This window comes from Pelophylax lessonae, assembly GCF_965119305.1.
Source record: "Pelophylax lessonae genome assembly, chromosome: 12".
In the NCBI taxonomy this organism is placed as follows: domain Eukaryota; kingdom Metazoa; phylum Chordata; class Amphibia; order Anura; family Ranidae; genus Pelophylax; species Pelophylax lessonae.
In genome coordinates, this window is record NC_138779.1 from 225,079,093 (window position 1) to 225,104,155 (window position 25,063).

At 52.0% G+C, this 25,063-nt stretch overlaps 1 protein-coding gene across 1 annotated transcript in view; it reads right to left on the reverse strand.

The window, feature by feature from the left end:
• Positions 1–25,063, reverse strand: part of USP48 (ubiquitin specific peptidase 48) — a 46,122-nt gene that overhangs the window by 18,246 nt on the left and 2,813 nt on the right. The window contains 13 exon segments of the mRNA XM_082273416.1: positions 13–213; positions 3,924–4,073; positions 5,984–6,109; positions 8,727–8,906; positions 8,998–9,080; positions 9,227–9,360; positions 9,441–9,549; positions 12,494–12,618; positions 13,121–13,248; positions 23,126–23,282; positions 24,328–24,392; positions 24,395–24,422; positions 24,424–24,448. Of these exon segments, the coding sequence (XP_082129542.1) occupies positions 13–213; positions 3,924–4,073; positions 5,984–6,109; positions 8,727–8,906; positions 8,998–9,080; positions 9,227–9,360; positions 9,441–9,549; positions 12,494–12,618; positions 13,121–13,248; positions 23,126–23,282; positions 24,328–24,392; positions 24,395–24,422; positions 24,424–24,448 (1,511 nt within the window).

The window sequence follows — 25,063 nt, forward strand, 5'->3', positions numbered from 1 at the left end:
CGAGGCGCTCACCTTTCAGCCGTGGTCCTCCGCCGTATCTCTGATAAAAGACCTCAGCAGAGAACTCTGAGATTCTCTTCATGTGGGAGATCTTGTCGGGGTGAAGCTTGCCGTGGGTACACTGGTATTTGGAGTTGTCAATGGGTTTTGCTGGTGTGGACTCATCCAGCCATTTCTGCAGCCATTCCAGAGGAACAAATTCATATTGGTCACCTGCAGCAAGACAAAGCACAAAAGGACGGGACATGTAGTAATGACCCCAGGAGAAGGAAGGACGAGCACAATGATAATCCCATTCTATACTGACAGAGACCCCCATATCCCCAGACAACGCCTCATTAAACAAATATAATCTACCAGAAGCTCAATACTCAAACCTATCTTCATTTATCAACACTACAATCTGCCACATTCAACTTTATTCATAGGAAGATGAGCAAAAAAACAAAAAGGCAGAAGGCTAAAGGGATACCGAGGAAGGGACAGAGGGCGGAAAGGTAAAAGGATACCGAGGAAGGGACAGAGAGCGGAAAGGTAAAGGGATACCGAGGAAGGGACAGAGGGCGGAAAGGTAAAAGGATACCGAGGAAGGGACAGAGGACGGAAAGGTAAAGGGATACCGAGGAAGGGACAGAGGGCGGAAAGGTAAAGGGATACCGAGGAAGGGACAGAGGGCGGAAAGGTAAAGGGATACCGAGGAAGGGACAGAGGGCGGAAAGGTAAAGGGATACCGAGGAAGGGACAGAGGGCGGAAAGGTAAAAGGATACCGAGGAAGGGACAGAGGGCGGAAAGGTAAAGGGATACCGAGGAAGGGACAGAGGGCGGAAAGGTAAAGGTATACCGAGGAAGGGACAGAGGGCGGAAAGGTAAAAGGATACCGAGGAAGGGACAGAGGGCGGAAAGGTAAAGGTATACCGAGGAAGGGACAGAGAGCGGAAAGGTAAAGGGATACCGAGGAAGGGACAGAGGGCGGAAAGGTAAAGGGATACCGAGGAAGGACAGAGGGCGGAAAGGTAAAAGGATACCGAGGAAGGGACAGAGGACGGAAAGGTAAAAGGATACCGAGGAAGGGACAGAGGACGGAAAGGTAAAGGTATACCGAGGAAGGGACAGAGAGCGGAAAGGTAAAGGGATACCGAGGAAGGGACAGAGAGCGGAAAGGTAAAGGGATACCGAGGAAGGACAGAGGGCGGAAAGGTAAAAGGATACCGAGGAAGGGACAGAGGACGGAAAGGTAAAGGTATACCGAGGAAGGGACAGAGAGCGGAAAGGTAAAGGGATACCGAGGAAGGGACAGAGGGCGGAAAGGTAAAGGGATACCGAGGAAGGGACAGAGGGCGGAAAGGTAAAGGGATACCGAGGAAGGGACAGAGGGCGGAAAGGTAAAAGGGATACCGAGGAAGGGACAGAGGGCGGAAAGGTAAAGGGATACCGAGGAAGGGACAGAGGACGGAAAGGTAAAGGGATACCGAGGAAGGGACAGAGGGCGGAAAGGTAAAGGGATACCGAGGAAGGGACAGAGGGCGGAAAGGTAAAAGGATACCGAGGAAGGAACCTAGGGCGGAAAGGTAAAGGGATACCGAGGAAGGACAGACGGCAGAAAGGTAAAGGGATACCGAGGAAGGGACAGAGGGCGGAAAGGTAAAGGGATACCGAGGAAGGGACAGAGGGCGGAAAGGTAAAGGGACACCGAGGAAGGACAGAGAGCGGAAAGGTAAAGGTATACCGAGGAAGGGACAGAGAGCGGAAAGGTAAAGGGATACAGAGGAAGGAACAGAGGGCGGAAAGGTAAAGGGATACCGAGGAAGGGACAGAGGGCGGAAAGGTAAAGGGATACCGAGGAAGGACAGAGGGCGGAAAGGTAAAGGGATACCGAGGAAGGGACAGAGGGCGGAAAGGTAAAGGGACACCGAGGAAGGACAGAGGGCGGAAAGGTAAAGGGATACCGAGGAAGAGACAGAGAGCGGAAAGGTAAAGGGATACCAAGGAAGGACAGAGAGCGGAAAGGTAAAGGGATACCGAGGAAGGACAGAGGGCGGAAAGGTAAAGGGACACCGAGGAAGGACAGAGGGCGGAAAGGTAAAGGGATACCGAGGAAGGGACAGAGGGCGGAAAGGTAAAGGGATACCGAGGAAGGACAGAGGGCGGAAAGGTAAAAAGGATACCGAGGAAGGACAGACGGCAGAAAGGTAAAGGGATACCGAGGAAGGGATAGACGGCAGAAAGGTAAAGGGATACCGAGGAAGGGACAGAGGGTGGAAAGGTAAAGGGATACCGAGGAAGAACAGAGAAAACGGAAGGCAAAGGGATTCTCAGGACAGAGGGCAGAACACAAGAAATCAGCTCCACATTCACTATTGTGAGGTCCATTACATTCTTTTTTTGTACATTTAGTAATTAAAGGGCAACTCCGGGAAGCAGCGCTTTACGTTCAGTGCTCCACCCACCAAACATGCAGGAAAAGATGTAAACTGTAAATTCTGAAGCATTTAAAAATGATAAATTCTATAGACAATGCTACAAAAGGAGACTAAATGATTTCACAGACTTATTCTTCTTTAAGCAGCAGCAGCGATAATGTTATTCGGGAACCCTTTAGCCCACCGTAGTCCTACATCTTTAGCACCTTGTGAGTCGCTAAACACGGGGGGTGGGGGCTGCCAATTTGCTGCTGAAAAAGTCATGGGTGGATTTAATGTCCTATAGGGAGTTACAGGAGGACGACACTCCTCGGGAGAAGTCCAGATTAGAATATGGATGCATGGTTTGGTGGTGAAAGACTTGGGATTTTTAGGGTGCCAAATACACAGGACTACGGCATGTGTGATATCTACCAGCAATCTTACAAGTCTAGCCAGGATGGATAAACAGTAATAAGTTACATCATGCCAGGCAACTATCATTTTAGGAAGGATCTCACATTGGTGGCCTAGGCACTTTGATACTGTGATTTATGATTCAAAAATGGATCGGCCAATCTGAACTCTAATCCACCCCTCCTTCAGTAGAGATCACATGACTGAGAGCCTAGGCCTTCAGAGATGCGAGCAGTACTGAAGGGAGCCTGGAGCAGCATTATTATTATTTCAGCCTATTAAGTCTTTATCCAACCCTACCACCGAAATATAGAGATTCCACATAAATACATTTCATAGAAATAATGTTTTGATCTCTTTTCTAGTCATGTGGGGCACTGCCACGGCAAAGGTCACATGGTCTGACCCCACAGCTCTCTGGGAGTTCAGTCTTCAGCTCCATATATGGCAATCCAATGCAAGGGAGCACACAGAACATTGCACGGGCCAGGCAGTCCGAGAACCTCAGACAGGAACCGCGTGAGCCGCGCCTCGGCAACGGCCACGTGAGCCGCGCCTCGGCAACGGCCACGTGAGCCGCGCCTCGGCAACGGCCACGTGAGCCGCGCCTCGGCAACGGCCACGTGAGCCGCGCCTCGGCAACGGCCACGTGAGCCGCGCCTCGGCAACAATCATGTGACCCTTGCCTTGACACAAGCCACGGGACTGAGCACCACAGCAATGTGGTCTTCCTATTACTGCTTTCATTGGCTTTCCCTTTTAAATATTCAAATAAAGAAACATTCCATCTCCTGTAACTCCTTACTGCCGGATGCCACCAGAGGTGTGACATGAGCGTCCCAATCATGTGATCACTGATTGGCTGCCACAGGGATCAAAAATCCTGTACGATTGGCTCTGGAGTGTCAGTGGGAGCGGTCAGTGCTGGAGGTGGACGGCCCCCAGGACAAAGACAGACACATATGTGGCAGCACAGAATAAAACCCACCTCCGGTCTACCACATACATGCATACAGCCGGCAGGAAGGGGTTAACATGACCTTCATTTTACAGAAGAGAACAATCTGAGCATTGAATGGATATGTGAGATAAAAGATCTTACAGACCAGCTCCAGCTGGTAACCTCTGGTACAGCTCCTTCACCTCTTCGTGTTTGGCCTTCCCTTTGTCCACACTCTGTCTGCGCATCTCAGACATCTCCACGCACCATTCCTCAAACTTACAGTTATCCAGCTCCACCAGTTTCTGGAGGAAACCTGCAACACACCAGCAGAGGGCGCTAGTACATACACTAGGGGCACCCAGGAAAGACACACTCAGGGCCACCATTAGAAATCATGGGGCCTCGTACAGCCCACAGGACAGGGACTGCCCACCCCAACACATTTTACTTCATTGGGTAGGATAGGTCTCAATACAGCCTGCCTGATAGGGTGTCATATCCCTCCCCCCCCCAGGGTCTCCCTATACACTTACTTCATTAGGGATAATAGGTCTCCATACAGCCTGCCTGACAGGGTGTCAAATCCCCCCCCCCCCAGGGTCTCTCCATAAACATCATTAGTGATAATAGTTCTTCATACAGCCTTCCTGACAGGGTGTCATATTCCCCCCCACCCCCCCAGGGTCTGCCCATTAGGGATAATAGTTCTTCATACAGCCTGCCATAGGCTTTTTGCCTACGTGTTGATGTGTTTCGCATTTTTCAAAAAAAAGAAAAAAAAAAAAAAAAAAGCACAGTTTTGCGTTAAAAAAGTCCCTGACCCTTTCCAAAAAATGCGGCTGAAAAGAGTGCAGATGTGACCGCGCCCCATAGGAAACCATGTTAAAATGAGCTGTGGTGCGTTTCTGCAAAAACAAAAAACAACCCACAGGTGTGAACCGGGCCTTACTGGTCATGTTCTGCTCAACTTTACAGACAGGTCTAAGGGCTGCTTCACACCACAAAAACTCTCCAGATCCCCCCTAAATGTGTTCCTGCGTGCACATATTAACACGTTTAAGTGTTTTAGATGCATTTTTATAATTGTTTCCAGGTGCTAAGTATTAAAGTTTGTAACTCCCGCGCTATCAAAGTAGGAAATAGGGCGATAGCCTGACTATAGCAAGCAGCGCCAATACAGTCTACCCAAACTATTCAGGAATAAAAATGTAAAATGGCGCTGCGCTATCTGGCTGTGATAATAAATGCTGGAAGAAGAACACTGTCGTGTTGATGTGATGGAGCTGATGCAAATATTGAAGTTGTAAATATTCAAAATACGTAACAATGATCAATAAAGTGCATGGGATCGATAAAGTGCATGGGATCAATAAAGTGCATGGGATCAATAAAGTGCATGGGATCAATAAAGTGCATGGGATCAATAAAGTGCATGGGATCAATAAAACGTGAACATGAAGTGTATAAATAAATGCTCAATACAAATAAATAGTAAAATAGATGATCAGAACGCATAGATGAACAAAAAATTAAATAAACGTGTTGAATAAAAAAATGATAAAGTGGTGATAATAAAACTCCTTCACCTCGTGTTCATTGTGAATAAATACGGTACAAAAACCGAGGAGTGGATAAAATAAGGCGGTGATAATGATAACTCACTGGTTTTTGTACCGTATTTATTCACAATGAACACAAGGTGAAGGAGTTTTATTATCACCACCTTTTATCATCATTTATTCAACACATTTATTTAATTTTTTGTTCATCTATGCATTATGATCATTTATTTTACTATTTGTATTGAGCATTTATTTATTGATCCCATGCACTTTATTGATCCCATGCACTTTATTGATCCCATGCACTTTATTGATCATTGTTACGTACTTTGAATATTTACAACTTCAATATTTGCATCAGCTCCATCAACACAAACGCAGTGTTCTTGTTCTTCCAGCATTTATTATCACAGTCGATAGCGCAGCTCCTTTTTACATTTTTGTTTCCTTGTATTTCTTTCTTTCACTGTACTGGGGGGGGGGGGGTCTGATGCATTTTTGATGGATTCCGGTACAGGAAAATGCAGCATGTTTTTTCTGGAACACCCCAGTCAGCACCATGCCATTGGAAACCATAAACCCCGCTATCCATGTGAGAAAATAAAGGCACCGGACTGCAGACGGTGTAAAGTGGCCCTGATAAAAGGCGTCACACATTTACCTGGAACCTCAAACTCCACCTCCTGCTGCTTCTCCGCCTTCAGCCTGTACACCAACATGTAGGCGTTCCGAGAACAGTGAAAGCCTTTCGCACATTTGGGTTTCCGGGCGATGGCTTTAGAAGGTTCTGGTAAGGAAAGAAGAGAAAACGCAGAAGAGATGACATCAGTAGAATATGGAATACAGGAAACGTCACTTCATATCTATCTGTATACCAATCACCATCACTACACCCAGCCATAACATTATGACTGTCCCTTTTCCTAACCCCCCCCCCCCGCTATGGACTCCATTGGACCCCTGAAAGTACGCACCAAGCCGTCACTAACCAGATCCTTTAAGTCCAGTAATTTGGGAGGTGGGGCCTCCATGGATGGGATTTACTTTTCCAGCACATCCTGAGTCGGGATCAGACTGCGGGGACGTTGGGAGGAGTCGGGATCAGACTGCGGGGGGACATTGGAGGAGTTGGGGATCAGACTGCGGGGGGACATTGGAGGAGTTGGGGATCAGACTGCGGGGGACAATGGAGGAGTTGGGGATCAGACTGCGGGGGACAATGGAGGAGTCGGGATCAGACTGCGGGGGGACATTGGAGGAGTGGGGATCAGACTGCGGGGGGACATTGGAGGAGTTGGGGATCAGACTGCGGGGGGACATTGGAGGAGTTGGGGATCAGACTGCGGGGGGACATTGGAGGAGTTGGGGATCAGACTGCGGGGACGTTGGAGGAGTTGGGGATCAGGCTGCGGGGACGTTGGAGGAGTTGGGGATCAGGCTGCGGGGGACAATGGAGGAGTTGGGGATCAGACTGCGGGGGGACATTGGAGGAGTGGGGATCAGACTGCGGGGGGACATTGGAGGAGTGGGGATCAGACTGCGGGGGGACATTGGAGGAGTGGGGATCAGACTGCGGGGGGACATTGGAGGAGTCGGGATCAGACTGCGGGGGGACATTGGAGGAGTCGGGATCAGACTGCGGGGGGACATTGGAGGAGTCGGGATCAGACTGCGGGGGGACATTGGAGGAGTCGGGATCAGACTGCGGGGGGACATTGGAGGAGTCGGGATCAGACTGCGGGGGGACATTGGAGGAGTCGGGATCAGACTGCGGGGGGACATTGGAGGAGTCGGGATCAGACTGCGGGGGGACATTGGAGGAGTCGGGATCAGACTGCGGGGGGACATTGGAGGAGTCGGGATCAGACTGCGGGGGGACATTGGAGGAGTCGGGATCAGACTGCGGGGGGACATTGGAGGAGTCGGGATCAGACTGCGGGGACGTTGGAGGAGTCGGGATCAGACTGCGGGGACGTTGGAGGAGTCGGGATCAGACTGCGGGGGGACATTGGAGGAGTCGGGATCAGACTGCGGGGGACGTTGGAGGAGTCGGGATCAGACTGCGGGGGACGTTGGAGGAGTCGGGATCAGACTGCGGGGGACGTTGGAGGAGTCGGGATCAGACTGCGGGGGACGTTGGAGGAGTAGGGATCAGACTGCGGGGGGACATTGGAGGAGTTAAGGATCAGACTGCGGGGACGTTGGAGGAGTCGGGATCAGACTGCGGGGACGTTGGAGGAGTCGGGATCAGACTGCGGGGGGACATTGGAGGAGTCGGGATCAGACTGCGGGGGGACATTGGAGGAGTCGGGATCAGACTGCGGGGGGACATTGGAGGAGTCGGGATCAGACTGCGGGGGGACAATGGAGGAGTCGGGATCAGACTGCGGGGGGACAATGGAGGAGTCGGGATCAGACTGCGGGGGGACAATGGAGGAGTCGGGATCAGACTGCGGGGGGACAATGGAGGAGTCGGGATCAGACTGCGGGGGGACAATGGAGGAGTCGGGATCAGACTGCGGGGGGACATTGGAGGAGTCGGGATCAGACTGCGGGGGGACATTGGAGGAGTCCACCCTCTTCTAATAATGGAAGCGGCTCAGCAGCCTCTCGGCTGTTTTTACAAGCAGTGGGAGAAGACACGCCCCCCCCCCCCCCTCACACAGGCTCTCCCGTCCCATAGACAGACTCGAGTGATTGGGTCTCAGATGTAGTAATCCAGAAGAATCGTCACAATATCACTCCCGGATCACACAGAAGCCAACGTGTTGCGCACGTTTTCAAAAATCCAAAAATGCCGATCTTGGAGTTTTGAATACTCTGATTTGGGGTCAGATGGCCCATTAACCACTTCCCGACCATCCTCAGTACATATACTGCAGCGGGTTCGCTCTGTCCTGCCAAACTACATATCTGTACATCGCTTCACGAGACTGCCAGCAGGCGAGCGCCCATTCGCCACACGGGAAGCCAATTTGCGGGTCCAGCAGCCATGTTTGCCATCGTGATCGCTCCCCATGGAGATGGAGCGGCGGTGTGTCACCATAAACAGAACAGACCACTGTTATGTCAGTGATGAACACAGGGATCCTCTTATTTAGGAACACCGATCTCTGTATTCATGCAGCAAGCCCATCCCCCTAACAGTTAGAAAGTACCCCCTAGGGACACATTTAAACCTTTGCCCCTGGTGTTAACCATTTCAGAATTCTAACTTTTTTTTTAATCATAGCGCAAAAAATAAAAATTGCCGAGGTGATCAAATACCACCAAAAGAAATCTCTATTTGTGGGGGAAAAAAAAGGACATCAATATGTGAGGGGGAGGGGGATGGGGAGGGTTGTGAGTACACCGGCCATAGTAAAGTGAGAGGTAAAAGGGCACTCACAACGTAAAGCCTTTACCTAGATCCTCCTCAATCCCCAGCTGGAGCTTCTTCCCCTCCATCTTCTCAATCTCCTCATCATTGAACTTGTACCACTCGGAGGTGTGGGGGTCCCGCACATGGGCGATGTAATGGCCGGAGTAGGCGCTCACCCCCCGGTGTATGAGGACCGCCGTCAGCTCATAAGTATAATCAATGCCTGAAGAGAGAAGGAAAGGTCAGGAAATGTCAGGAAAGGACTCGGCACCGGAGGACCATCTGAGTCCCTATAAATGTGAGCGGTCACCAACCTGCGTGTTCTACGAAGGGGGCCACGTCCAGGGTCTCGGAGAAGGCAATGTACGTGTTCAGCTTCTTCTTGTGCCCGGTTTGTCTGCAGACAGAAGATAGGATTACACAGAAATCGCACACCGCACCTCCTGTATCACAGAGGGTCAGTGAAAACTATACTGCTCAAAGCAGTCAGATTCTGGTCATCATTGCCAACACATTCTGGGGCGGAGCCAGTCAGTACCACACCTGTCAAAGACGAATCGCATGAGCTGGAGGTTGAGGGTTGGTGGCAACTTCACCAATCGGATTTTCCGGGTGGCATTCTGCTTACTCTGACAGTTCTCACAGAAATAACGATTGTCTCCCTCCAACTTCTCTTCCTGCATAGAAAACAACGTTCTAACAACGCAATGAAGGGAAAGATGGCGGCTATGAATGGGGGTGGGGAGGGGGAACCTACCTTGAGGAACTCTGTGACACAGTCCGTCACCTGCTTGTGGCCCTGGATGTTCAACTCCAGCTCATAGAACTTCGACACCAACTTGGACTCTCGGCCACACTGACTGCAACTGGAAGACAGGTCAGAGGGTGACAACACGGCACCACACAGGGCAGAGGGTGACAACACACCACACATCTCACCAGACAGGGCAGAGGGTGACAACACGGCACCACACAGGGCAGAGGGTGACAACACACCACACATCTCACCAGACAGGGCAGAGGGTGACAACACACCACACATCTCACCAGACAGGGCAGAGGGTGACAACACACCACACATCTCACCAGACAGGGCAAAGGGTGACAACACGGCACCACACAGGGCAGAGGGTGACAACACACCACACAGGGCGGCGAGGGAGGGACGCCGCCGCCCCACACACACAGGGCGGCGAGGGAGGGACGCCGCCGCCCCACACACACAGGGCGGAGAGGGAGGGACGCCGCCCCACACACACAGGGCGGAGAGGGAGGGACAACACACTACACATCTCATCACACAGGGAAGAGGGAGGGACGCCGCTGCCGCCCCACACACAGGGCGGAGAGGGAGGGACGCCGCTGCCGCCCCACACACAGGGCGGAGAGGGAGGGACGCCGTCGCCGCCCCACACACAGGGCGGAGAGGGAGGGACGCCGTCGCCGCCCCACACACAGGGCGGAGAGGGAGGGACGCCGTCGCCGCCCCACACACAGGGCGGAGAGGGAGGGACGCCGTCGCCGCCCCACACACAGGGCGGAGAGGGAGGGACGCCGCTGCCGCCCCACACACAGGGCGGAGAGGGAGGGACGCCGTCGCCGCCCCACACACAGGGCGGAGAGGGAGGGACGCCGCTGCCGCCCCACACAGGGCGGAGAGGGAGGGACAACACACTACACATCTCATCACACAGGGAAGAGGGAGGGACGTCGCACCACACAGGGCAGAGGGTGACAACACACCACACATCTCACCACACAGGGCAGAGGGTGACAACACACTACACATCTCATCACACAGGGAAGAGGGAGGGACGTCGCACCACACAGGGCAGAGGGTGACAACACACCACACATCTCACCACACAGGGCAGAGGGTGACAACACACCACACATCTCACCACACAGGGCAGAGGGTGACAACACACCACACAGGGCAGAGGGTGACAACACACCACACATCTCAACACAGGGCAGAGGGTGACAACACACCACACATCTCATCACACACGGCGGACAATGCCGCCCCACACATTTCATGGTGCCTCTTTATATACAACTGTATGCAGAATATCAAAGGTAGAATTCCAGCCTATCACCTAACTGATGTTCTAAAAGTCCCCTCCCCCTCCAAAGACCTCTCTGACTAACCTTTGTAAGAAAGATGTATATACTTACAGTATATTTTCAGCCTGTTCTACTCCAGTCCTGTGATTCGGCTGCAGGGGAGAGGAGGTAGCACTGACAATGGATGGGCTATAGCAGCCTATGGTTGATGTCTCCGCTCTCCTCTCCCCTGCAGCTGGCGGTGACTGACATAGCAGATCACATGAGCGGAGCGGGCTGAGAATAGGTAGGTATATACTTACACAGGTCAGTAGGCGGACTAGTCAGGTGGTAGTCCAGAATTCTCCTGGAATTACAATGTAACAATCTATCGCCTTTGATAAAACAAGTATCGAGATTTTTCTGATTATTTTTCCCCTTCTCCATGTCAGGCGCTCATTTACCTAAACACGAAAATGTTAAATAAAATCCGGTTATGGACAGTCCCCCCCGGCTGCATGTTTCTGTACGCCGGCAGTGCTGGGGTGTCAGAGGAGGGGGAGGGGTATCCAGGGAACGCACAATGAGAGCGCAGCAATCTTTGCCCGCACAGCAGGAGGAGGTCACATGACAAGATTTACTGATGTAACATCAGAGTCCTCAGAGAGACTTCACAGAACAAAGCATTGCCCTGCATGACTGCAAGAGGACGGCTCACCTTCTAAGGAGGACTTCAATAATTTGTGTGACCACATCTAACATAGAACGAAGAGACCGGGGCTGCCTGAAGATTTCCCCCACCACCCCCTAAGACCACCCAACACCTGGGCTCTGACCTCTAGGAGGAAAGATTTCCTTATATTACCCCTGACACCATCACACTGCCAGCCTTCCCACCATTGGTTCCATATGATCACCTGACACCATCACACTGCCAGCCTTCCCACCATTGGTTCCATACGATCACCATCACACTGCCAGCCTTCCCACCATTGGCTCCATATGATCACCTGACACCATAACACTGCCAGCCCTCCCACCATTGGTTCCATACGATCACCTGACACCATCACACTGCCAGCCTTCCCACCATTGGTTCCATATGATCACCTGACACCATCACACTGCCAGCCTTCCCACCACTGGTTCCATATGATCACCTGACACCATCACACTGCCAGCCTTCCCACCACTGGTTCCATATGATCACCTGACACCATCACACTGCCAGCCTTCCCACCATTGGTTCCATATGATCACCTGACACCATCACACTGCCAGCCTTCCCACCATTGGCTCCATATGATCACCTGACACCATCACACTGCCAGCCTTCCCACCATTGGCTCCATAGGAATCTCAAACCCGGGGCTGTCACTAGGAAATCTTCCAAGGGGGATACTGGCTCTGGTGACATCCAGACATTCCCTCATTTAAGGAATTTCCTCTCACTTCCTGTTTTGGTTATGGAATAGGAAGTCATGGGAAATCGTCTGATAGGGATACAGAAAACAATAAAACCTTTACAGGGGTAATAACCTAAAGATTTTCCATGAGTTCTCCTTCAATAGGGATTACAGGGGGGGGGGGGGGGGGGGGGGAGGCGCTCAGCCGGCTCTCCGTTCAATAAATACAGAAAAAGTGAAATGCGTAAAAAAAACCCTCTGGTGGGGGGCAGGGGACACTATTTGCTGACCATACATGCGGCAATTACATAAAACAGATCACGTCTCCCACCACCATGGCCACGCCCCCAGGACTCACATGGTGACGTAGGCGTACTGCCCACAGAACTGGTCCTGGATGATGTTCCGCACATCCGGGTTCTTCTGTTTGGATAAAGTATTTTCCAGAAGAGTCATGAACAGCTTGGAGAACTCCTGAGCGTCCTAAATACAGGAAGAGGGGGCAACGGTCAGCGGGGCAAACACTCCCACCGCCGCGGCAAAACACTCCCACCCCAGGGTACCCTACTGATCAATACATCCAAACAACCCCCTCCCCTCCGAGCAAACACTCCCACCCCCGAACTGATCAATACATCCGAGCAATGAGCAACCCCCTCCCCCCCGGGCAATCACTCCCACCCCAGGGTACCCTACTGATCAATACATCCAAACAACCCCCTCCCCTCCGAGCAAACACTCCCACCACCCCACGGGCAAACACTCCCACCACCCCCGGGTACCCTACTGATCAATATCCGAGCAATCCCCCCCCCCCCCCGGGAAAGCACCCTCACCCCCCCGGGCAAACACTCCCACCCCCGAGTACCCCAACTGATAAATATTAACCCCCCCCCCCCAGGGGCTTCTTAAAGTGTAAGTCTGGCCAATTCCTATCCAATCTGAAAGGTGCTCCCCCCTCCCTTCCACACATAGGAAGTCTCACCTGCTGCTGCCCCGTGTCCAATCCCAGCGCTCGGATGAACCCGGAGGGGTCGATGTAGCGGCGGTTGCTGTTCTGTAGCAGAGCGAAGAGGTACTGCAGGTGCTCACAGATACTCTGCGGCTCGTATTCTGAGAGGACACAAAACATAGGAGGTCAGTCCCCCACACAGCATCCAATCACAGGAGGTCAGTCACCCACACAGCATCCAATCATAGGAGCTGATAGACAGATCCAGAGACCCCACCCCCTAGGTCACATTCAGCCAGAGTGAACAGCGAGTCACATTCCTCCACCCCAAACATGTCTTTATAGACCTTGCTTTGTGCATTGGTCCAATCATTTGGTGGAGGGGAGTTGTTTTTTAGGGGTTGGGCTTGGCCCCTTAGTTTCAGTGAAAGGAACTCTAAAGGCAGCAGCATACCAAGACATTTTGGACTTTGTGGGAGGAGTTTGCGGATGGCCCCTCCCTGTTCCAACATGACTGCGCACCAGTGCAGAAAGCAGGGCCCATAAAGACATGGATTAGCAAGTTTAGGGTGGAGGAACTTGACTGCCCCGCACAGAGTCCTGACCTCAACCCCATAGAACACCTTTGGGATGAATTCGACTGGAGACTGCGAGCCAGACCTTCTCATCCAACATCAGTGCCTGACCTCACAAATGCTCTTCTGGAAGAATGGTGAAACATTCCCATAGACACGCCTAAACCTTGTGGACAGCCTTCCCAGAAGAGTTGAAGCTGTTATAGCTGCAAAGGGCGGAGCCAACCCAATATTGAACCCTACGGACTAAGACTGGGATGTCATTAAAGGTCATGTGTGTGTAAAGGCCGGCGTCCCAATACTTTTAGTTATAGAGCGTATATAGAAGCAAATTATTCTCTCCACTCCCAACCACCACCAAGGGGAGAAAGAATAAAAAAGGGACTTTGTGTGCCATAACAAAAAAAAAAAAAAAATATGACATCTTTGTTACAAATCTGTAAACACATGAAAAGATGTGAAAGCGTCGATGTGTGGAGCCGGATATGATGCGATATTGGAAAGGTAGAAGGAGATCACAATTCACATCAGATTGTTTGCTTTTGTCAAAACAGGATTCAAATAAAAAAAATAAAAAAAAGAAGAGGCGTACAGGATCAAAGTGTTTCACTAATATGGCTTCATCAGGATCTGTGACAGCAAGAAGCAGAAAATGGTGGGAATACATCGAACCATTCATATATATATATATATAAATAAATAAGAGCACAGTATAATCACAACAAAATAAATTATATAAACCAAAACAAGTATAATCCATGGTGGACATCAGAGTGGGGGGGGACAAAGTTATTACCTGTTAACTTGATTTCCAGGACAGCTTCAACTACTTGCCAACAGCCCACCATAGTTGTACTACAGCAGGCTGGCTCGGCTGCACGATTTGCCGTACCTGTACAGAGATCCTAGGGGCACGCCCGCCCCCATTAGCCAGCAGAGAAGCAGACTCATGGGGCCGGCGAATGCGATCGCTCCTCCCCATGGAAAGAGAACGGCGGTCTGCTGTTGTAAACACCGCACACCATTGTTCTCTCTGTAATCAGTAGAGCACCTGTGTTCCTCCTATTTAGGATCCCAGATCTGCGTTGGTTCCACAAGCCCACCCCCCACACAGTTAGAAAACACCCCCTAGGTATACATTTAACCATTTGATCGCCCCTGGTGTTAGCCCCTTCCCTGCCAGTGTCATTAGTACAGTGACAGTGCATATTTATAGCACTGATTACTGTAGTAATGTCACTGGTCTCCTCAAAAATCTCAAAAAAGTCAGTCAGGGGTCCGATCTGTCCACCACAATGTCGCAGTCCCGCTAAAAAATCACAGATCGCTGCCATTACTAGTAAAAAAAATAAATAAATGACAAACCTTTCCCCTAGTTTGTAGATGCACAAACCAATCAAAATACACTTATTGGGATTTCTTTTTACCGAAAATATGTAGCAGAATACAAATTGGCCAATATTGGTTAGAAAAAAATTTGATGTGTACATTTTTTTTTTTTTATTGGGAATGTTATATAGCAGAATGAGTTTTTTTTTCCAGAATTGTTGCTCTTTTTTTGCGCTCTAAAACAAAGAAAAAAAATAAAATAAAAAAATCACAGGTGATTAAATACCAACAAAAGGAGTCCTGATGACGTCTTCATGATGAAACGCGTAGAGCGTCACTGTATCACTTCCGCCTTTCTGATACACACTTCCAGATTGCGTGGAACACACAGCGGTCCGGAAGTCCCCCAGCGCGGCCGTTCTCCCGGCTTTTACTTCATTTTGAATGCTCGATGTTTTTCATTTAAATGTGAGAACTTATTTCATTAAACTTGGATAATTTTAGTACAGTACTGCACTATAGGAGTTTTTTCTCCATATATATGTTACCCGCATCACACCTGGGATTTTGAGGTATACAGTACACCAGGAGTCCCCAAACTGTGGGTTGGGACCCACTGGTGGGTCGCGAGCTGTGTTTGAGTGGGTCTCGATGAGCCAGAAATCACTAAGAGCGGACCTGCCTAAATTGTGCCGTGCGAGCCCCGCGCAAATTACAGAGAGCCAGAGCAGTCATATTGCGATGGATTCAGGACCCCGGCCACGCAGTTTACGGAGGCTGATCTGCCTTTCCCACGAGGAGGATACTTGCATCAGTGAGTACGTATGTGAGCTGTTATGTAGGATATGTTCATGGGGTGCAGAGCTCCTCAGTCCTGCTGGCGGCAGTGTTTGTGGCTAGACTGGCGGCAGGATTCTCTCAGCTATAGCGGGCAGAGACAGCAGCCTCTGTGTCATAGGAGGAGCAGGTGGCCCGGCGTTGTCAGGAGTTCATGGCAGCTTCTGTGACCCCAGTAGAGGGTCTGAAGGAGAAGAGTCAGGACACCAAGACCAGCATAGAGCTCCTCATCATGGAAACTATGGGTGAGGGTTGCTGGGCCCGGGAGAGGGCAAACAGTGGCTTCACCTTCACTGTGGACCCCTGGGAGAGGAAGGAGGGTGAGTACCATATAGCCTTATATTTATACATTAAGTGGATTCAATAAGAAATTGAAAAGTAGTAAAATTTTTATTTTAACATCCCCCCTACCTTTAAAATACAATTATTATTATTATTTGCATTTATATGGCGCCAACAAATTCTGTAGTGCTTTACAATATTCAATTACAAGCAAGTGGGTCCCGAAAAATAATTGTATTCAGAAGTGGGTCTCGGCCCAAAAAGGTTTGGGAAGCCCTGCAGTACTGTTTATATCCATCTGATAGGACCCTTACTGAGGCCACCAACACCTGAGGAACCGCTGATTACCAAGGAAGGATACTGGAGCCAAATTAATACAGGCCCATTACCCCTGTAGGGGTAACTACATCTGGTAAGTGCGGTCCTGGGAGAGCGGGGAGCACCCTGACCCACCACACTTAAGGATCCACTGGAAACGTATAGATCACCACTGCTGTGAAGTCACACCGCAGCACTTTTTTTCATGCGATTTGGGACTATTTATTATTACACACCACCCTGCACTGGAATTTTTTAGTTGTGCGATTTGGACTTCACCGAGTTTTGCCATTAAAAGTTTCACATATTTAATGTTTCACGTTTTCTCCTTTGAGATTTAACCCCATCAATTTTTTGCAATTATTTATCTATTACTGCATTTTGTTGCCTTGTACATGTGTAATGACAATAAAGTTCAATCTAAAAAAAAAAAAAAATTCTATTGTCACTATATTATGGACACTAATGGCGCTTTTCCACTGCATGGAACCGAATGGTACGGCTCTCAGAAACAGTACCACCTCGATTGTGGTTCCAAGAGGTACCATATCCCACAATCCTTTGCATGCAGTCACTACTAGCCACTGATTGGTCAGAGAATCGTTATCCCACCCACTAAACTTTAATACTACTTTAGTGGAGAAGCAAACCATACCGTACCGAACCGTTCCAACACCGTACCAAGCAGGGCCGAGTAGAGCCGAGTCGGTACTTGCAGTGAAAAAGTCCCATAATGTTTCTGCCTGCACATCCACTTTTTTGTGGTTTTTCTTCCTATATTGAAGCACATCAGCATTTTATATTTGGATTTGTAATTTCATCACCATTCATTGATTTCTAACTGAATCACTCAGTCACCTTAACATATTTATATCACACCGGACGTCACTTATTTATGCATTCATTTTTCATTTATGTATTGTATGTGTGAAGTTTGCATGTGCTCTTCATAACTTAGGGTGCAGATCTCAGTCACCGTCATAACTTAGGGTGCAGATCTCAGTCACCTTCATAATTTAGGGTGCAGATCTCAGTCACCGTCATAACTTAGGGTGCAGATCTCAGTCACCTTCATAACTTAGGGTGCAGATCTCAGTCACCTTCATAACTTAGGGTGCAGATCTCAGTCACCGTCATAACTTAGGGTGCAGATCTCAGTCACCGTCATAACTTAGGGTGCAGATCTCAGTCACCGTCATAACTTAGGGTGCAGATCTCAGTCACCGTCATAACTTAGGGTGCAGATCTCAGTCACCGTCATAACTTAGGGTGCAGATCTCAGTCACCGTCATAACTTAGGGTGCAGATCTCAGTCACCGTCATCATTTAGGGTGCAGATCTCAGTCACCGTCATCATTTAGGGTGCAGATCTCAGTCACCGTCATCATTTAGGGTGCAGATCTCAGTCACCGTCATCATTTAGGGTGCAGATCTCAGTCACCGTCATCATTTAGGGTGCAGATCTCAGTCACCTTCATAACTTAGGGTGCAGATCTCAGTCACCTTCATAACTTAGGGTGCAGATCTCAGTCACCGTCATCATTTAGGGTGCAGATCTCAGTCACCGTCATCATTTAGGGTGCAGATCTCAGTCACCGTCATAATTTAGGGTGCAGATCTCAGTCACCGTCATAACTTAGGGTGCAGATCTCAGTCACCGTCATAACTTAGGGTGCAGATCTCAGTCACCGTCATAATTTAGGGTGCAGATCTCAGTCACCGTCATAATTTAGGGTGCAGATCTAAGTCAGCGTCATAATTTAGGGTGCAGATCTCAGTCAGCGTCATAATTTAGGGTGCAGATCTCAGTCAGCGTCATAATTTAGGGTGCAGATCTCAGTCACCGTCATAATTTAGGGTGCAGATCTCAGTCACCGTCATAATTTAGGGTGCAGATCTCAGTCACCGTCATAATTTAGGGTGCAGATCTCAGTCACCGTCATAATTTAGGGTGCAGATCTCAGTCACCGTCATAATTTAGGGTGCATATATTTATCTACCTCATACAAGGCTGATTTGACCTTGGATACAATAAGCCCTAGGATTACCTTCCTTTTCTATTGGCAGCGCCCCCCACCTCGCTCTATTTTCAGTTTCCCTACTGTACATTTGTTGTATGGTTTAGAGGAAGGCAGCAGCCATTTACATATAATAATTTGTAGGTACAGACTGAATCCTAAGCACGGATCTTTCTCCCTCACATTCAATAGATCTTTCTTTTCTTCTGGTAAATATAGTTCAGGATTTTCCTAGGAAGACAACTTTTTGGGATGGCTGCAAATTAGATTTTTACGAGTTGACAATCCACCCCAGTGATTGTAGATGGTTTATGGTGTAGGTTAGGTTTTTCTCTAGCTCTGTGGATGACTCTGAATACCAGCATGTGTACCCCCGTTGGGGTATTATCGGATACCTGAGGTCCTCAACCCCCGCAAGGCTTCTGCCAGGACCTGTGTGAAGATCCGAGGAGCAGATGCCAATCTGAACGGAAGGACGTTGAATTATAAACCGATTGTCTGGCTTGGTTCTTTCACTGCAAACCTGGAGGAAGGGTTTGGCGCAGCCTCTGATCGGAATATGCAACTTTATATCGATCGTCGCCATGAAAGCTTCCCTGAATTACAGCTCTCTTGTTGTGAAAGTCGTGTCCATCTTGAATTTTTTGTACAGATTTTGTTGACCTCCTTTAAGCTCAGGATTAACCTGTATTTCCCCGATGGGATGAATACATGGGAAAAGAATCCCGGTACCTTTGCTCTCGAGGAATGGGGGAAAGGACTCCCTGATCCAGACACTCCAGGGTAACACTTATCATGGCAGCTGCCATGTCTGTGGAGTCCCCAAAGAATGCCTTGGGGGTATAGGATGGAATTCTATCCTGTAACCACTGCTGATTAGATCCAGGATGAACTCGTTGGTTATAACCCTTTGCCAAGAGGGGAAGAAAAGCCCCCAGGCCCCCTCCTACCCTGCAAGGGGAGTCGTTGGCTTTTGTCTTTTTCTGTCCGATTTTTAGCGGGACTGCGACATTGCGGCGGACAGATCGGACCCCTGACTGACACTTTTGGGGGTACCAGTGACATTACTACAGTAATCAGGGCTATAAATATGCACTGTCACTGTACTAATGACACTGGCAGGGAAGGGGTTAACACTATTGGTGATCAAGGGGTTAAATGTATGCCTCATGCTTACTGACATGTGTGTGGGGGGAGGGGGTTCTGTGACACAGACAGTTGAGCTATGCTGAATCCTGTGATCTGTCCCTGTCTGACAGAGAAGATCCACCTACTTTGTTTACATAAGCAGGCGGATCTTCTCACACTTTCCCTGACAATCGGGGAAGAGAGGTGGCAATCGCTGCCTCTCCTCCTCCGGCCCGTCTCCCACCATGTCTTAACACGGCGGGAGTGCACTGCCGAGACAGCTAGGAGTCCAGTGACGTAGGTCTATGTTCCCGGACCCAGGGGAGCACGCTGCCGAGACAGCTAGGAGTCCAGTGACGTAGGTCTACGTTCCCGAACCCAGGGGAGCGCTCTGCGGAGACAGCTAGGCGTCCAGTGACGTAGGTCTATGTTCCCGGACCCAGGGGAGCACGCTGCCGAGACAGCTAGGAGTCCAGTGACGTAGGTCTACGTTCCCGAACCCAGGGGAGCGCTCTGCGGAGACAGCTAGGCGTCCAGTGACGTAGGTCTATGTTCCCGAACCCAGGGGAGCGCTCTGCGGAGACAGCTAGGAGTCCAGTGACTTAGGTCTACGTTCCTGGACCCAGGGGAGCACGCTGCCGAGACAGCTAGGAGTCCAGTGACGTAGGTCTATGTTCCCGAACCCAGGGGATCGCTCTGCGGAGACAGCTAGGAGTCCAGTGACTTAGGTCTACGTTCCTGGACCCAGGGGAGCACGCTGCCGAGACAGCTAGGAGTCCAGTGACGTAGGTCTATGTTCCCGCACCGCTCTGCGGAGACAGCTAGGAGTCCAGTGACTTAGGTCTATGTTCCCGGACCCAGGGGAGCGCTCTGCGGAGACAGCTAGGAGTCCAGCGACGTAGGTCTACGTTCCTGGACCCAGGGGAGCGCTCTGCGGAGACAGCTAGGAGTCCAGTGACTTAGGTCTATGTTCCCGGACCCAGGGGAGCGCTCTGCGGAGACAGCTAGGAGTCCAGCGACGTAGGTCTACGTTCCTGGACCCAGGGGAGCGCTCTGCGGAGACAGCTAGGAGTCCAGCGACGTAGGTCTACGTTCCCGGACCCAGGGGAGCGCTCTGCGGAGACAGCTAGGAGTCCAGCGATGTAGGTCTATGTTCCTGGACCCAGGGGAGCGCTCTGCGGAGACAGCTAGGAGTCCAGCGACGTAGGTCTACGTTCCTGGACCCAGGGGAGCGCTCTGCGGAGACAGCTAGGAGTCCAGCGACGTAGGTCTATGTTCCTGGACCCAGGGGAGCGCTCTGCGGAGACAGCTAGGAGTCCAGCGACGTAGGTCTACGTTCCCGGACCCAGGGGAGCGCTCTGCGGAGACAGCTAGGAGTCCAGCGATGTAGGTCTACGTTCCCGAACCCAGGGGAGCGCTCTGCGGAGACAGCTAGGCGTCCAGTGACGTAGGTCTATGTTCCCGAACCCAGGGGAGCGCTCTGCGGAGACAGCTAGGAGTCCAGTGACTTAGGTCTACGTTCCTGGACCCAGGGGAGCACGCTGCCGAGACAGCTAGGAGTCCAGTGACGTAGGTCTATGTTCCCGAACCCAGGGGATCGCTCTGCGGAGACAGCTAGGAGTCCAGTGACTTAGGTCTACGTTCCTGGACCCAGGGGAGCACGCTGCCGAGACAGCTAGGAGTCCAGTGACGTAGGTCTATGTTCCCGCACCGCTCTGCGGAGACAGCTAGGAGTCCAGTGACGTAGGTCTATGTTCCCGCACCGCTCTGCGGAGACAGCTAGGAGTCCAGTGACGTAGGTCTATGTTCCCGGACCCAGGGGAGCGCTCTGCGGAGACAGCTAGGAGTCCAGCGACGTAGGTCTACGTTCCTGGACCCAGGGGAGCGCTCTGCGGAGACAGCTAGGAGTCCAGCGACGTAGGTCTACGTTCCCGGACCCAGGGGAGCGCTCTGCGGAGACAGCTAGGAGTCCAGCGATGTAGGTCTATGTTCCTGGACCCAGGGGAGCGCTCTGCGGAGACAGCTAGGAGTCCAGCGACGTAGGTCTACGTTCCTGGACCCAGGGGAGCGCTCTGCGGAGACAGCTAGGAGTCCAGCGACGTAGGTCTATGTTCCCGGACCCAGGGGATCGCTCTGCGGAGACAGCTAGGAGTCCAGCGATGTAGGTCTATGTTCCCGGACCCAGGGGAGCGCTGTGCTGCAGTAGCAGCACAGTGAGCGGTCAGCAAGTGGTTAAACAGAATCCCCCTCTGCCTTCACCCTTCCTGTGCTGCCAGGGTCTATTTTGGTCCTTTTTGCCTAGACCGTTCACTGGCACCGCCCCTTTTTCTGTCCGTTCTCTGAGGTTCCGGACCGGCCCTGTGGATTGGGACCGGTTCAGTGCTGCAGAATCTGTCCCCACGTTTGTGGCCGGTTCCCCCCCCCCCCCCCCCCCGGCCGCCAGGCTTTCCAAACACCAGCGGCCCAAAACCAAAATGGCCGATGTGACACTTCCACCACACTCCTCGAGGCTGGAAATGACGCGGCCCCAGCGTTCCCGACTCCTGAGAACCTCCACACTGCCAGCACCCAGGAAGGAGGCCTGAGACAGATAACACCACTGTACCGCAACTACAACCCCTGCAATCCTCCAGGAACTGGGGAATTCTCCACTGTGTCTCCCTCTAAAGGACATTGAGTCAAGAGGGAGAGGGTTCCCTCCACCCCCCCCCCCTGCATACCAGAAGGCCCCCCCAATTCCCCAGCTACAACCCCCCCCAGTTTAGGAAAGGCCAGGGTCTCTGGCTCCTCCCACCTAGCATGGAGGCCTGACAGCATGAAGTGATCCTGTGTGGCCGAGAAGCACAAATTTCCGAGGATCTCCGTCTCTCCCCGCTATTTATACCAATGTGGATTATTCCTGTGCTGGGGGGGGGGGGGGGAGGAGCCTATTTCTCATTACAGCTGTCCTGGAAGATGACTGGGGAAAATATATATATGTAAATGATTAGATGTATTCCCGCTACATATGAAAGCTTGGATGGTTTCTGGGTCTCCTTACCGGCTATCTTTATTGTTGGGTATTTTTTGTACCCAAGTGGAAATTGGAGAGAGAGAGAGAGAGACTTTTCCCCTCCCCCCACTCTATAATGTCCACCATACTTGTTTTGTTTATAGGATTTATTTTGCTGTGATTTTACCGCTCTCTGATTGTTTTCTATAATATAAAGCCATTTGCTGCTTCTGGATGGCGCGGATCCTGATGAAGCCGTATTAGTGAAACGCGTTGATCCCGTCCGCCTGCTTTGCATTATGTTTATGTTGTAGATTGCGATCTCCTCCATTATAAACGGCTCCACAGATCGATGCTTTTACTTATTTCCATGTTTTTACCGATTGTAATAAAAGATTTCATCATTTTTATCTTTGCTACTTGTTACCTACCAGAAAGTCACAAAAGACGGGGGGAGGGGAGAAGACTGGTGGTGTGTACTCTGCTCCCCCAGGCATCACACCCCCACATGCTGGGAGCCCGGGATGACCCCACCCCCAATGCTGAACCCGCAGTCCACCTTTATCTTCCTGGATGCACTCCTCCGCCTTCTCCACACTGGAGGAATCCTCGTACAGGTAGAGCGCCCTCCGCAGCTCCATGTTCAGGAACCACACCTGGACAAAGGTGTTCACATAACAACGTGGCCCCAGATTGGTCAACCCCACAAACGTGTCCTGAGAGAGAGAATGGTGAAGACGTGACACCCGGCCCCCAGTGACACCCCCCAACAACACACACCCTGCCTAGTGAAACCCCCCCTTACAACATACACCCTGCCTAGTGACACCCCCCCCAACAACACACACCCTGCCTAGTGAAACCCCCCCCCCCCCCCCCCAACACCACGCTCCAAGCCAGACGACTCCCCACCCCCCCCCAACAACACACACCTGGCCTAGTGACAACCCCCCCAACACCACGCTCCAAGCCAGACGACTCCCCACCCCCCCAACAACACACACCCTGCCTAGTGACACCCCCCCAACAACACACACCCTGCCTAGTGACACACCCCCAACAACACACACCCTGCCTAGTGACACCCCCCCCAACAACACACACCCTGCCTAGTGACAACCCCCCCAAACACCACGCTCCAAGCCAGACGACTCCCACCCCCCCAACAACACACACCCTGCCTAGTGACAACCCCCCCCCCCAACACCCACGCTCCAAGCCAGACGACTCCCCACCCCCCCAACAACACACACCCTGCCTAGTGACAACCCCCCCCCCCCCAACACCACGCTCCAAGCCAGACGACTCCCCACCCCCCCCCCAACAACACACACCCCGGCCTAGTGACAACCCCCCCCCCCCAAACACCACGCTCTAAGCCGGACGACACCCCGACACCTCCCCCCCCACATTCCCGGCCCGACGAAACCCCCCCCCCCACGCTCCCGGCCCGGAGACACCCCAACACCACCACGCTTCTGACCCGGAGACATCCCGCTCCCCACCTGGAGACACCCCCCCCCCCCCAACACCAAACTCCCGGCCCGGCGACACCCCCCACCCCAACACCACGCTCCCCGGCCCGACGACATAACAAACCCCCCCACCCAACACCACGCTCCCTGACTGGCGACACCCCCCCCCCCCCCAACACCACGCTCCCTGACTGGCGACAATACACCATGTCCCCCAACACCATGTTCCTGGCCCTACTAAGCCGAGGCGGGGTAACACAGATGGAGGGCGGGGACACACACTGACCTTCTTGCGTCTCTCACAGTTGGGATCGTCAATATTGTGGAAAGTGTTCTCATCGATCTCCCCAACCACACATGTTCCCCGACTCCAACCAGACAGGTTGGGGTTCCCCTTACAGTTCCTCCTACAGAGAGAGAGAGAGAGAGAGAGAGAGAGAGAGGTCACCGTATACCAGAGGAGAGGATAGGGATGCTGGAGGGGGGGGAGGAGGGGGGAGGATGGGGACGACGGAGGAGGGGGGAGGATGGGGACGACGGAGGAGGGGGAGGATGGGGACGACGGAGGGGATGGGGACGACGGAGGATGGGGACGACGGAGGATGGGGACGACGGAGGATGGGGACGACGGAGGATGGGGACGGACGGAGGGATGGGGACGACGGAGGATGGGGACGACGGAGGATGGGGACGACGGAGGATGGGGACGACGGAGGATGGGGACGACGGAGGATGGGGACGACGGAGGATGGGGACGACGGAGGATGGGACGACGGAGGATGGGGACGACGGAGGATGGGGACGACGGAGGATGGGGACGACGGAGGATGGGGACGACGGAGGATGGGGACGACGGAGGATGGGACGACGAGGATGGGGACGACGGAGGATGGGGACGACGGAGGATGGGGACGACGGAGGATGGGGACGACGGAGGATGGGGACGACGGAGGATGGGGACGACGGAGGATGGGGACGACGGAGGATGGGGACGACGGAGGATGGGGACGACGGAGGATGGG